The sequence below is a fragment of the Dendrobates tinctorius genome, unplaced genomic scaffold, assembly GCF_039654945.1.
Source record: "Dendrobates tinctorius isolate UK_male_01 unplaced genomic scaffold, ASM3965494v1 ptg000021l, whole genome shotgun sequence".
Taxonomy (NCBI): Eukaryota; Metazoa; Chordata; class Amphibia; order Anura; family Dendrobatidae; genus Dendrobates; species Dendrobates tinctorius.
This window is the reverse complement of record NW_027361689.1, coordinates 25,198,649-25,214,048: the sequence shown is the minus strand read 5'-3', so window position 1 is coordinate 25,214,048 and position 15,400 is coordinate 25,198,649. Positions and strand designations below refer to the sequence as shown.

Sequence of the window (15,400 nt, the reverse complement as noted above, 5' to 3'; positions counted from 1 at the left end):
CTAGTAGTGACTTGACATGGGGCCGGATGTTATACACTGGAGGTGGCAGGCCGGATGCTATATATTGTATGTAAAGGGCCAGAGGTTATACCCCGGGGGCGAGGGACCGGAGGTTATACCCCGGGGGCAAGGTACCGGAGGTTTTTTCCGAGGGCCAGGGACCGGAGGTTATATCCCGTGGGCCTGCCATGGACCGGAGGTTATACCCCGGTGGCCAGGGACCGGGGGCTATACCGCGGGGGCTAGGGACCGGATTATACCCCGGGGGCCAGGGACTGGAGGTTATACTTTAGGGGGCGAGGGTGATAGCACTGAATGGATACCTTTCAAGTACTATATGCCAAAAATATATAATAACTGGATAGCAAAATCAACAATGCTACAATTTGCAATGTGAAAAAATGTACAGTGCTTATTTGAGAGGGTGGTGACTCGGGTACCTGGGATCTGCACCCACTCTTTTACCATAGTGCAGTTTTATATTTTTAATTAATGTTTTAATAGACAGAAATAGTATTCTGAGACTTTTGTGCACCTTCTGAGTTCTAGCACTCCGGTACAGAAGGCGCTCTGTCTATATAGAGAGTGATAATTAGCAGGGCTCCATCGTCTCCGATGTTTTTCGACACTTGCCGCTCTGTTTATTTCTCCTGCTTTGGCCGCTCTTTAGATTGTCCTTTTCATCCTGACGAGAATGGCAAATATTGATTTAAGGCCTTGTCAGTGTGTAGGGCAAACATTTTGAACTACATCAGAGTGAAGACTGATTGAATTTAGCAGGAGGAAGCTGACGGTGGAGAATAATACACCGGGTGCACTTATATTTATAGATATATCTACATCACGGCCCGGACGGAGGCTTCCATCGTGTTTTGTCCTGGTCTCTCTACAGATTCCAGTGGAGGTCACAGATCACATAGAGTATAAGGAATGATGGCCATATAAGTAAAGGGGTTCTCCAGCTGATAGGAAGGGCGTATAAGAGCTATGTAAATAAGGACACCTACAGTCATCCATTTAGAAGGAGTTGTAGATTTTAGCGCCTCTTCTCCAGTGACATTTTGTTTTTCGTTTTTCTCTTAGTGCATCTTCGGAAGATGATCCATGGGTGAAGCTGGTGAAAGCGATGCTCTCCAACTGCGGGACGGAGCACGTAGAGGGAACAGCCTCTGAAGTCCTAAAACTGTGCCGGTCCTTCTACAAGTCTAGGCATGCGTTCTCTGTGGAGGTATGGGACGTACACTTTGGTGGATATGTATCTTCAGATTGAACAGGAACTATTATGGGGTGTAAGATTGGGGTTACTTTGATGTCATTTATTTTAGTAAGGTGTAGGAGCCAATCTACACCATGGATTATCAATTGTTTTCATCATCCATAGCAATTATTCCTGGGTTTCCTCACCATTGCCCAGAGAAGCTGCAGGGGATCTGTGAGTTTGAGTGTCAGTTCATTTTATTTTTTTTAGTGAATGCCTTTTAAAATTATTTTTATTCACTGGAAAACCACTTTAAAGTAAGAGCACTGTCACCTGGGCAGGTCCTAACTGGCTTCTACCCACCCAGCTGGACTTGATCGAAAGGACTCTCCCTTCTTGTGTATAGGAATAGCCAAGCTGGGCAGGGAGAAGCTGGTGAGGACCTGCCCAGATGACTGTTCTCCCTGTTAAAGGCACGTATATGCCCACAATGAGGGAGCCTGTCCTTGATTCATGCTACCTGTGGTTTGGACATCATGAACCACATGACAGATATTATTATTATTATTATTATTATTTATTGTTATAGCGCCATTTATTCCATGGCGCTTTACATGTGAGGGGGGTATACATAAAAACAAGTACAATAATCTTAAACAATACAAGTCATAACTGGTACAGGAGGAGAGAGGACCCTGCCCGCGAGGGCTCACAATCTTCAAGGGATGGGTGATAATACAGTAGGCGAGGGTAGAGCTGGTCGTGCAGCGGTTTGGTCGATCGGTGGTTACTGCAGGTTGTAGGCTTGTCGGAAGAGGTGGGTCTTCAGGCTCTTTTTGAAGGTTTCGATGGTAGGTGAGAGTCTGATATGTTGTGGTAGAGAGTTCCAGAGTAGGGGTGATGCGCGAGAGAAATCTTGTATGCGATTGTGGGAAGAGGAGATAAGAGGGGAGTAGAGAAGGAGATCTTGTGAGGATCGGAGGTTGCGTGCAGGAAAGTACCGGGAGACGAGGTCACAGATGTATGGAGGAGACAAGTTGTGGATGGCTTTGTATGTCATGGTTAGGGTTTTGTAATGGAGTCTCTGGGCAATTGGGAGCCAGTGAAGGGATTGACAGAGGGGAGAAGCTGGGGAATAGCGGGGGGACAGGTGGATTAGTCGGGCAGCAGAGTTTAGAATAGATTGGAGGGGTGCGAGAGTGTTTGAGGGGAGGCCGCAGAGCATGAGGTTGCAGTAGTCAAGGCGAGAGATGATGAGGGCATGGACTAGGGTTTTTGCAGATTCTTGGGTGAGGAATGAACGGATGCGTGAAATATTTTTGAGTTGAAGTCGGCAGGAAGTGGAAAGGGTTTGGATATGTGGTTTGAAGGAGAGATCAGCATCAAGGATTACTCCGAGGCAGCGAGCTTGTGGGACTGGGGAGAGTGGGCAGTCATTTACTGTAATTGATAGGTTCGTAGGGGGGGTCACGTGAGATGGGGGAAAGATGATGAATTCTGTTTTGTCCATGTTGAGTTTCAGATATCTAGTGGAGAAGAAGGATGAAATAGTGGACAGACATTGAGGGATTCTGGTTAGTAGGGAGGTGATATCTGGTCCAGAGATGTAGATCTGTGTGTCATCAGCATAAAGATGATACTGAAAGCCATGAGATTCTATGAGCTGTCCCAGGCCAAAGGTGTAAATAGAGAACAGCAGGGGCCCTAGGACTGAACCTTGTGGGACTCCGACAGATAGGGGGCGAGGTGAGGAGGTGGTGTGTGAGTGGGAGACGCTGAATGTCCGGTCTGTTAGGTATGATGAGATCCAGGAGAGGGCCAAGTCTGTGATGCCGATGGATGAGAGGGTCTGTAATAATAGGGAATGGTCCACTGTGTCAAAGGCAGCCGACAGGTCCAGGAGGAGGAGGACAGAGTAGTGTCGCTTGCTCTTGGCAGTTAAGAGGTCATTGGTGACCTTAGTAAGGGCAGTTTCAGTGGAGTGGTGTGACCGGAAGCCAGATTGTAAGCGGTCGAAGAGGGAGCAAGAAGAGAGATGGGAGGACAGTTCAAGGTAGACGTGTTGTTCCAGTAGCTTGGAGGCGTATGGGAGAAGTGATATAGGGCGATAGCTAGATACAGAGGATGGGTCAAGAGAGGGCTTTTTGAGGATAGGTGTGATGGAGGCATGTTTAAAGCTTGAGGGGAAAACACCAGTTGTTAGTGATAGGTTGAAGAGATGGGTTAGGGTTGGGATGAAGACTGTGGTGAGGTTTGGGATGAAGTGGGATGGGATCGGGTCGAGTGCACAGGTGGTGAGATGTGATCTTGAGAGTAGAGTGGAGAGTCGATCTTCTGTAATGGTGGAGAAGTTGGTTTTGAAGGTGGAGGGCTGGGAAGTCGGGAGGAAGGGCTCTGGGGGTTGTTGACCAAAACTGTCCCTGATGTTATCAATTTTCTGCTTGAAAAATGAGGCAAAGTCTTCAGCTGAGATGAGTGGGGAGGGAGGAGGTGCTGGGGGGCGGAGGAGAGAATTGAAGGTGTTGAATAACTGTTTAGGGTTGTGAGACAGGGAGGATATGAGAGATGAGAAGTAGGTTTGTTTAGCTGTGGCGAGTGTGGTCTTGAAAGTAGTGAGGGACTGTTTGAATGCGATGAAATGCTCGTTGGAGTGGGATCTTTTCCATCTGCGCTCAGCAGCCCTGGAAGCTCGCCTCAGCTCTTTGGTCAGGCTGGTGTGCCAGGGCTGTCTGTTGATTTTGCGAGTTTTGGTATGTGTAAGTGGGGCAGCGGATTCCAAAGCTACAGCTATTGTGGTGTTATATAGAGCGGCAGCGTCATCCGCATTGTGTAAGGAACTTATATCTGTAAGAGGGAGGAGGGATTCGGAGAATGAGTGTAGGTCAAGGTGTTTAAGATTCCTGCGAGGGTGTGAAAGTTTGTGGGGTGGGGATTGTAGACATGGAGTGAAGAGGGAAGAGAATGTGAGCAGGTTGTGGTCAGAGAGAGGAAGAGGTGAGTTAGAGAGGTTAGATAGGGAGCAGAGGCGGGTGAAGATGAGGTCCAGTGTGTGGCCATCTTTGTGGGTGGCTGTAGAAGACCATTGAGTGAGGCCGAAGGAGGAAGTGAGAGATAGAAGTTTAGTGGCAGCTGAGAGGGAAGTGTCAATGGGGATGTTGAAGTCGCCCATGATGATAGTAGGGATGTCCGCGGAAAGGAAATGAAGTAACCAGGTGGTGAAGTGGTCAAAGAAGGTGGTGGCTGGCCCTGGGGGGCGGTAGATGACAGCCAGTTGGAGGTTGGAGGGGGAGTAGATGCGCACAGAGTGCACCTCAAAGGAAGGGAGGGTAACAGAGGGTGGCAGTGGGATTGGGGTGAAGGAGCAGGTATCTGACAGGAGAAAACCAACTCCTCCACCATGTTTGCTGCTGGGGCGGGGGGTGTGAGAAAGGTGGAAGCCGCCATACGAAAGTGCAGCAGGAGAGGCTGTGTCAGAAGGGGTGAGCCAGGTTTCGGTGATGGCGAGGAAGGAGAGTTTGGTAGTAACGAAAAGATCATGGATGTAGGAAAGCTTGTTGCAGACAGAGCGAGCGTTCCACAGAGCTCCTGTTAGTGGGACTGGGGAAGCGGGGGCTGGGTGAATGGGTATAAGGTTGGAGAGGTTACGGAAGGTTGTGATAGAGCGTGGATGGGAGGTAGAAATGACTGTGGGAATGTGGTGAGGAGGACCAGGATTTGGAGAGATATCACCAGCAGTGAGAAGGAGCAGAGAAAGTGTTAGCAGGTGGGAGCAGGAGGGGGCTGTCTGTGTTTGGAGACAGAGGATTGTATGTTAAGGAACAGTTTTGAGGAGGAGGTGAGGTGGATGGGGAGGATTGAAGAAGAGATGAACAGTTCCTTACTAGGAGTAGGGATTAGGGGAATTAGCAGAAAGTGAAGGATTATTGGGGTGAAAGTGAAAACAAACAGAAACATTGTTTACAGTGACTGTGTCCAATTACCTTCAGTTCCAATTCTGGTTTTAATTCTTAAATTAATCTTCACACTTCTAGCACACACTTATAGCAATCACAATGCAGACTGAAGTCTATGCAGACTTGTACTCTGCAATATATGTACAACTAAGTGCAGTCAGGTGTGAAGCAGAGAGGAGTGGTCTCTGCTTATCTTGGCCAGACAATTAAGAGTGGACCAGATGTATATGATCAAGCCAGAGTAAACAAGGTCATAAATAACACTGGGGTAAGCTGGGGTTAGCTGAAAGGCATACCATGTGAATGCTAGGTGCAGAGGCAAGTCTATGTGCAAAGCTGGGTGACGCACTGTGTGTCCTTCATAGACAGACAGCAGGAGAGCAGGAGAGCTGGGTGGATGGACATACCATGTGAATGCTAGGTGCAGAGGCAAGTCTATGTGCAAAGCTGGGTGACGCACTGTGTGTCCTTCATAGACAGACAGCAGGAGAGCAGGAGAGCTGGGTGGATGGACATACCATGTGAATGCTAGGTGCAGAGGCAAGTCTATGTGCAAAGCTGGGTGACGCACTGTGTGTCCTTCATAGACAGACAGCAGGAGAGCAGGAGAGCTGGGTGGATGGACATACCATGTGAATGCTAGGTGCAGAGGCAAGTCTATGTGCAAAGCTGGGTGACGCACTGTGTGTCCTTCATAGACAGACAGCAGGAGAGCTGGGTGGATGGACATACCATGTGAATGCTAGGTGCAGAGGCAAGTCTATGTGCAAAGCTGGGTGACGCACTGTGTGTCCTTCATAGACAGACAGCAGGAGAGCAGGAGAGCTGGGTGGATGGACATACCATGTGAATGCTAGGTGCAGAGGCAAGTCTATGTGCAAAGCTGGGTGACGCACTGTGTGTCCTTCATAGACAGACAGCAGGAGAGCTGGGTGGATGGACATACCATGTGAATGCTAGGTGCAGAGGCAAGTCTATGTGCAAAGCTGGGTGACGCACTGTGTGTCCTTCATAGACAGACAGCAGGAGAGCTGGGTGGATGGACATACCATGTGAATGCTAGGTGCAGAGGCAAGTCTATGTGCAAAGCTGGGTGACGCACTGTGTGTCCTTCATAGACAGACAGCAGGAGAGCAGGAGAGCTGGGTGGATGGACATACCTGTCGGAAGAATAGAGATGCTTGTTAGAGTGCGATGGTGGCAGGTAGCAGGGCACAGTCTGTATACATCCTTCTGGTTTTAATTCTTAAATTAATCTTCACACTTCTAGCACACACTTATAGCAATCACAATGCAGACTGGATATGTATATAAGATAGAGACTATGAAAGATACGGCGAGAGATTGATAGGTCTAGATAAATACATATACACTCCTCAACATTGAAATGGTAACACCAAGAAGGAAAAGTCGTAGAATTCTAGAAATCATAGGATGGATGGGCACGTTACTGATCTGCAAATGATGAACTAATAGAAGCACGATTTTCAAAATATCACAAAAAATTCAGTATCAAGTATGAGCGCAACACCCAAAAATCCCCACACTTAAAGCCTCGGCTGCTATCAGTGAGGTTATGAATGGGAAAATCATCAAGATCTGCTGCTGGCAGCTCCTTTGTAATTGCCCACCAATGACATCCCAGATGTGCTCGATGGGAGACAAGTGTGGAGATGCTGCAGGCCATGATGGCACGTTTAGGCCACGCAGGCTGCTCACTCGACGCACCAGCAACATGTGGCCTGGAGTTGCCAAGCTGAAAAACTATTCTTGGAATACTTTGGAGAAATAACGGTACCACTTGTTCCACTAACGCCAGCTGTTAGCGTACCTGTATTGAAGACTAGAGGGATGCAGCTGTTGCACATTTTGCCACCCCACACCATAATTGCCATATAAAGGTCTTCACAAGGAATGGTGAAAAGTGTCCCAGGTACATTTTTGCTACTGTGAGCATCCTGTGTGGCCTAAACATGCTACCATGGCCTACCTCATCGCCGGACTTGTCCTCCCATCAAGCACAACTGGGATGTCATTGGTGGCAATTGCAAAAGAGCTGCCAGCAGCAGATCTTGATGATTTCCCTAGGTGCTTTCAGCACAGCAGAATATTCCTCAGACAATCAATAATGACCTCATTGATAGCAGCTAAGGCTGTAAATGTGGGGCTTTCTTTGCAAGGCGCTCATAGTCCATACTGAATAAATCGAGATGTTTTGAAAATGTTTCCATTTTTTCCTCATTTGCAGGTCAATATCATATCTGTCAATTCGGTGATTTCCATCTTTTCATGACTTTTCCTTCTTGGTGTTGCAGGCTCAGTGTTGAGGACAGATTGATAGATTTGCAGATGAATAGATCCGAGCATAGAGGAGTAGATGGACTGACACATAGATGGATACATCGTGTCACAGGGGTATCATGCATTGCTAGAGAGATGAGAAGCTTCTTGTGTGTTTACACCTGTAATCCCGCCAATCTTCCTCCGTTTTTTCGCTCCGTTATTCACCTCTTTTTATAGCTCGGCTTCCTCATTTAGGATTTTGATGGTTTCTCACACTCCACTATATCAAATGTTACTTTAAGATTGCTCTCTCACTCAGCGCAGGATCTCTGCAGCCTCCGAATTTATTGCTGGGCACATTGTATCCATGGCAATGGATTGCCTTTTCTTTTTTTTTTGTTTCTGGAAGCTGTGAGTTTCATCCAGAAATATGGCTTTTCTCATGCATCCGGCGTGCAGCAATTTGGCTCCGTGTATATAAAAATATATTGTGGTTGGAAATCTCAGCGCTATGTGGCGGATTTCTCCCGGTGTTCAATGTGACAGGCTGGAGGAAATCCATTTAATACCGCTCTCCCATCGCCTCCTAGTTATTGCATTGATATCTGTCACTTAGACGGTCGGAGTTGACAGGCGCGCGCTCTGACACTGCTTAACTGTCTAAACAAACCATGACTTCATCCCGCGCACCAAATCTCCGGGTACCGCATTCTCATTTCTGTTCTTCTCGCGCTTAATAACCTGGTCAGCAGCAGCGCTTACAATGAAGGCATGGCTGCCTCACCTCTTCTCCAAAGTTTTGTGTTAGTTACGTTTTTCCTTTTATAAATGAATCTTTTTATTATTCGCGGCAATCTTCTTTTCCTCCGCACCACACCGGATTCAGTCTCCTACCGGCCAATCCAACCATGACCGGGACTGGCCACTAGGCCTAAGGGATTGTCCGGGACTTCTACATTGGTGGCCTATCTTTAGGATCCCGTAGGTCATAAATATCTGATCAGTGGAGGGGATGACATACACCCATCCCCACCAATCAGCTGTTCCCGGTGCCGGCAGCAGCCAGAGGTGCTCAGTTGCAGAGCTGCACAGCACAGCTCCCTCATCAGGATAGTGGCTGCGGCCAGGTACTACACATGCTTCGTTATTGATTAGGCCTCTTTCACACTTCAGTTTTTTGCATCAGTCAAGATCCGCCAAAAGGACGGATGGCGGATCCGTTTTAGTACTGATGCCAACGGATGGCACCCGTCCGTTTTTTTGACGGATCTGACAAATGAAGAAATTTAAAGGAATCGCAGCCGAGAGAGAGAGAGAGAGAGAGAGAGAGAGAGATATTTTTTTTTCGTCCGGCACCCAGAAAGAATTTCGGGTTAAATGAGTGTCTGGAGGATCCGACACAGAAAAAAACGTTGCAAGCTCCGTTTTGAAATCTTTGAGGATGGTGACGGACAGGAACTTTTGTCGGATCCGCAAAAAAAACGGATGCAACGGACGGCAATCCGTCACAATCCGCCAATAATGGAAGTCAATGGGGAAAAAAACGGATCCTCAAAAAAAAATTGCGGATCCGTTTTTTTCAAAGCCTGACGGATTGTGACTGATTGTAAAAAACTAAAGTGTGAAAGAGGCCTTAGAATCAATGGGGGTGAATGTGCAGTACCTGGCCTCGGCCACTCAACAATTGATGGAGCTGTGCTGTGCAGATCTGCAACTGAGAACTGGTGATCAACAGTAGTGCCAGGTGTCCACACTCCCACCAATCAGACATTGATGACCCATTCTAACTTTAAGCCATCAATATAAAAGTTCCAGACAACCACCTTAAGCTCATTCTTCCTGTTCTTTTCAGCAGCTGTTTGATCATAGCAACATTATACTAGCTTCCTTGCCTAGCTACAGGAAAGCTTTCTTAGTATGCTCTGAGTTAATAAAAAGTCCGTGTGCAGGGAGGGGGAGGAGGTGAGCTGTGACATCATTTATTGTGCATGGCGGATCCTTGTTTATCTACTGTGTACAGTCATGGGCAAAAGTGTTGGCGGAAGGCAGTCATTGACACACTCCACAAGGAGGGTGAGCCACAAAAGGTCATTGCTAAAGAAGCTGGCTGTTCACAGAGTGCTGTATCCAAGCATATTAATGGAAAGTTGAGTGGAAGGAAAAAGTGGGGTAGAAAAAGGTGCACAAGCAACCGGGATAACCGCAGCCTTGAAAGGATTGTTAAGAAAAGGCCATTCAAAAATTATGGGGAGATTCACAAGGAGTGGACTGCTACTGGAGTCATTGCTTCAAGAGCCACCACACACAGACGTATCCAGGACATGGGCTACAAGTGTCGCTTGTGTCAGCCACTCATGACCGATAGACAACACCAGAAGCGTCTTACCTGGGCCAAGGAGAAAAAGAACTGGACTGCTGCTCAGGGGTCCAAGGTGTTGTTTTCAGATGAAAGTAAATTTTGCATTTCATTTGGAAATCAAGGTCCCAGAGTCTGGAGGAAGAGTGGAGAGGCCTCAATCCAAGCTGCTGGAGGTCTAGTGTGAAGTTTCCACAATCAGTGGTGGTTTGGGGAGCTATGTCATCTGCTGGTGTAGGTCCACTGTGTTTTATCAAGACCAAAGTCAGCGCAGCCGTCTATCAGGGAAATTTTAGAGCACTTCATGCTTCCCTCTGCCGACAAACTTTTTGGAGATGGAAATTTCATTCTCCAGCAGGACTTGGCCCCTGTCCACACTGCCAAAAGTACCAATACCTGGTTTATAAACAACAGTATCCCTGTGCTTGATTGGCCAGCAAACTCGCCTGACCTTAACCCCATAGAGAATCTATGGGGTATTGTCAACAGGAAGATGAGAGACACCAGACCCAACAATGCAGACGAGCTGAAGGCTGCTATCAAAGCAACCTGGGCTTCCATAACACCCCAGCATTGCCACAGGCTGATCACCTCCATGCCACACTGAATTGATGCAGTAATTGATGCAAAAGGATCCCCGACCAAGTATTGAGAGCATTTACTGAAAATACATTTCAGTAGGCAACTTTTTGGATTTTAAAATCATTTTTCAAGCTGGTGTTATAACGTATTCTAATTTACTGAGATAATGACTTTTGGGTTTTCATTGGCTGTAAGCCATAATCATCAACATTGACAGAAGTGAACACTTGAAATAGATCACTTGGGTCATTGTCTTACTGGAAGACCCAGCCACGACCCATTTTTAATGTCCTGGCAGAGGGAAGGAGGTTGTTACTCAGGATTACGGTACATGGCTCCAACCATTCTCCCATTGATGTGGTGAAATAGTCCTGTGCCCTTAGCAGAAAAACACCCCCAAAGCATAATGTTTCCACCTCCATGCTTGACAGTGGGGACGGTGTTCTTTGGGTCATAGGCAGCATTTCTCTTCCTCCAAACATGGCGAGTTGAGTTAATTCAAAAGACCTCAATTTTTGTCTCATCTTGTCTCATCTGACCACAGCACCTTCTCCCAATCACTCACAGAATCATCCAGCTGTTCATTGGCAAACTTCAGACGGGCCTGCACATGTACCTTCTTGAACATTGGACCTTGCGGGCACTGCAAGATTTTAAACCTTTACGGCGTAATGTGTTACCAATGGTTTTCTTGTTCCCAGCTGCCTTGAGATCATTAACAAGTTCCCCCCGTGTAGTTTTAGTCTGATCTCTCACCTTCCTCATGATCAATTATACCCCACGTGGTGCCCCAGATCGATGTCGATTGACAGTCATTTTGTATTTCTTCCATTTTCTTACTATTGTGCCAACAGTTGTCGTCTTCTCACCCAGCATCTTACTTATGGTTTTGTAGCCCATTCCAGCTTTGTGCAAGTCTATGATCTTGTCTCTGACATCCTTATGAAGCTCTTTGGTCTTGCCCATGTTGTAGGTGTTAGAGTCTGACTGAGTCTGTGGACAGGAGTGTTTTATAAAGGTGACTATGTAAGACTGCTGTCTTTAACGCAGGTAACAAGTTGATTAGGAGCGTCTAACTGGTCTGTAGGAGCTAGAACTCTTAATGGTTGGTAGGGGATCAAATACTTATTTCTCGCTGCAAAATGCAAATAAATTTATATAACTTATACAACGTGATTTTCTGGATTTTATTTTTGATATTCTGTCTCTCAATGTTTAAAATTAAGCTACCATTGAATTTATAGACTGTTCATGTGTCACTGTGAGCAAACTTACAAAATCAGCAAGGGATCAAACACTTATTTCCCCCACTGTATTTTATGCATAACACAGTGGTGGCTTCCAAGTGGAAGCCACTAGAAGAATGGATCAGTTACGTTTTAGCTGCTTCATGGCATTCAAAGCTTGCAGCGGTCCAAAGATGTGACAAAAGACGGACCATGTGCCCAGCAGTGTCAAAACGACTTGACATGTATGTCGTTAGTTCAGCAATTCTTCTGGCGTGTTAAAGGCGGACGCCAAGTGAAAAACACGCTGTGTGCACGTACCCCAAACAATGTCAAAGAAGTGCATTTTGATGGAACTGTGAAGGCTGCGGCTGACTGACTGCAGCGGTCACCTTATATTTATGCCTCAAGAGCAGGGCTCAGAGTGGAGGGAACTGTGCCGTTCCAGGAGAAATTCATACGGAAATTACCCGCTCTGGTCAATTCCTTTAAGCGCCACGATGTCCAGCACACTCCTAATTGTCTAGTCGCTTCAGAGAAGGGTGGCTTGTTCTCTCTTGGATTGATTGCTGGGAAGATCTAAAAGATGGATCGTGCAAGATCTTTTGAATGACCAAGTGACAGAGAAATTATCTTTTTTCTGCCCCTGAACTCGGAAACAAGCATCCAAACGTCAAAAATTATTACAAGATGGAAAATTAGGATGAAATTCACATATTTGCACAGATGTTCTGTATTATTGCATCATAGAGCCAGTTCTTTTCACTGTTTTTAATAACTTGATGGTAAAATATGGTTTAGATTTTTCTTCTCGTGCTTTGGACGATGTAAATAGCTTTTTTACAATTTATCGAGGGGATGTGCCAAGTCAACGCAGCCGCTTCCCCGTAGAGTCCAGTGGAGGTTACTCAGGGTTGGCAGCAGCTCCTAACACATTTGTTGTTTTCCCCATAAATCAAGGATGTAATCTGTCTCCCTTCTATCCAAATGTGTTATCAGTAGTGGGGATATTGTGCTTCCAACCTACAAGTTTTATCTAGTTAAAAACAAAAAATGCAGAAGGTTTTATCATTCCAACCAGGGCTTTTATAATGGTTGGCGGCTGCCATATGGCCAAAATGCAGAATCGAGGAACGATTTATAACGTCAAGGGTAAATGAAAAATAATTTATTATGCAATTTCTGTACTTAGAAAAACACCTTATTCCTTGCAAATACCGGCAATCTGCTTTTTAAAACCCATTTTCAAATGATAGGGGTCTCCTATTTGTGATCCTCACTTCTTGACCATAGAATATGCAGCTATAAAAGTGTCCTGTCCTGCGTTCTATAGACTATGTAGGGTCGTAGATGTAACGTACCTCCTTGTAGAGAGTGACATGCCGGGCATGCAAGGGTAAGGAGACTTATAGACCATGCAATGCTCCTCTAGGAAATGAAATCTGCAAAAAGATCTTCAGCGAGGAAGAGGACTAGAACTCTAGAGCCACTTACTGAAAGTAGCAATCCTAAAAGTCAGTATTGTCCCATTAACTAGCCCTGGCACATGACTTAGGCCTCTTTCACACTTCCGTTTTTTACAATCAGTCACAATCCGCCAGGTTTTGAAAAAAAACGGATCCTCAAATTTTTTTTGAGGATCCGTTTTTTTCCCATTGACTTGCATTAATGGCGGATTGTGACGGATTGCTGTCCGTTGCATCCGTTTTTTGTGAGGATCCGCCAAAAGTTGCTGTCCGTCACCATCCTCAAAAATTTCAAAACGGAGCTTGTAACGTTTTTTTCTCTGGCGGATCCTGCAAACACTGATTTAACCCGAATTTCTTTCTGGGTGCCGGACAAAAAAAAAAAAAATTCTCTCTCTCTCTCTCTCTCTCTCTCTCTCCCCCCCTCTCTCTCCCTCTCTCTCCCTCTCTCTCCCTCTCTCTCCCTCTCTCTCCCTCTCTCTCTCTCTCTCTCTCTCTCTCTCTCTCTCTCTCTCTCTCCCCCTCTCTCTCTCTCTCTCTCTCTCTCTCTCCCTCTCCCTCTCCCCTTCCCGGCCAGCGATTCCTTTAAATTTCTTCATTTTCAGGATCCGTCTGAAAACGGATCCTGTGCCATCCGTTCACATCAGTTGAGAACGGATCCGCTTGTCCGCCTTTTTGGCGGATTATAACTGATGCAAAAAACTGAAGTGTGAAAGAGGCCTTAGGGTCCCGCTACACAAAGCGACGCACCAGCGTTCCCGACAATGATACGACCTGGTCAGGATCGCTGGTGTGTTGCTACATGATCGCTGGTGAGCTGTCAAACAGGCAGACTCACCTGAGATCAGGACCAGCGAGGATGCTGGTAACTAAGCTCGCACATCGCTTAGTTACCCGCTTTGTACCGTGGATACCAGCGTACTCACGCTGGGTGCTGGTATCCAGGGTACACAGCGGGTAACTAAGCGGCGCACGCGCTTAGTTACCAGCTGTTTTACCTTGGATACCAGCTCCCAGCTTCTGCTTACAGTGCTGGGAGCTCACTGATCGATGGTCTCCCGCTGCCACACGCACGATCAGCGATACCCGGCGGTGGGGCCGGTTGCTAATAGGTGTCACACACAGCAAGATCGCTGCTGAGGTCACTGTTGCGCAACAAAACTTGTGACTCAGCAGCGATCTCGCTTAGTGTGACGGGGCTTTAGGTAGGATAAAAGCCAAACCAGATACTCTATTTGCAGACACGTGTTTCAGGGTGTTGCCCCTCCTCAGTGCAAAGCAAGAGATCTGATTTGGCTGTATGAGAGGCCTCTGATTTAAGAGGTAACATCTCTCTTTGTGGAGGTTGACATTTTTGACATTCCAGTTCAAGGAGACTTATAGGTGATGCAATGCTCCTCTGGAAAATTAAATATACAAATAGCCTCTTCAGATAGGATGAGGTCTAGAACTCTAGTGCCACTTTTTGAAAGTATTAATCCTAAAAGTCCATATTGACCCCTTAACAACCATTGCCGCATGACTTAGGATAAAAGCCAAATCAGAAGCTCTATTTGCAGACGCGTGTTTGTAGGTGTTTATCCTTCCTCAGTGCAAAGCAAGAGCTCTGATTTATATGAGAGGCTTCTGACTTAAGGTACTGTCACACTTAGCGATGCACCAGCGATATGACGCGGTCAGGATCGCTGGTGCATCGCTAACTGGTCGCTAGTGAGCTGCCACACAGGCAGATCTCACCAGCGACATAGCAGGGGTCGGGGGTCGTTACTTACCTGTCAGACGTGGCGATCCTGATGTCCTCCCGCCCGCGTCCACGCGTCGCTCGTCACAGCAGGAAGCCCACAACGAGAAACGGTCCAGGACGTTCTCGCGCGATCAGCGATAACCAGCGGGGAGCCGGTCAGAGGTAAGTATCAGACACAGCGATATCGCTAGCAATATCGCTATAACGTCACAAAAACCAGTGACGTTACAGCGATGTTGCTAGCGATATTCCTTAGTGTGACAGGCCCTTAAGTGATAACGTCTCTTTGTTGAGCGTGGCGTTTCTAGCTTGACAAAGAAGACTTATAGGCAATGCAGTGCTCCTCTGGTAAACTAAATATGTAAGTAGAGTCTCTGGTTCGACTTGTAACCTACGTCATGTGGCAAGGATCATTAAAGGGTCAGTATCGATTAGGATTTCTCCTTTCAGTAAATGGCACTAGTGGTCTTGTCCTTTTCCTCTCTGAAAAGACAATTTGCATATTTAAATTCCCAGAGGAGGATTTCATGGCCTACAAGTTTCTTGACACTGTCATGTCAGTCATGTCACCCTCCACAAGTAGAAACATTCC

At 46.7% G+C, this 15,400-nt stretch overlaps 1 protein-coding gene across 2 annotated transcripts in view; it reads left to right on the top strand.

Annotated features, from left to right (window-relative positions):
• NBAS (NBAS subunit of NRZ tethering complex) overlaps positions 1-15,400 on the top strand; it is an 816,956-nt gene that overhangs the window by 740,325 nt on the left and 61,231 nt on the right. For both annotated transcript variants that reach the window (XM_073568249.1, XM_073568248.1), the window contains exon 50: positions 1,084-1,228. In XM_073568249.1, coding sequence (XP_073424350.1) covers positions 1,084-1,228 — 145 coding nt within the window. The remainder of the gene's footprint in view (positions 1-1,083; positions 1,229-15,400) is intronic.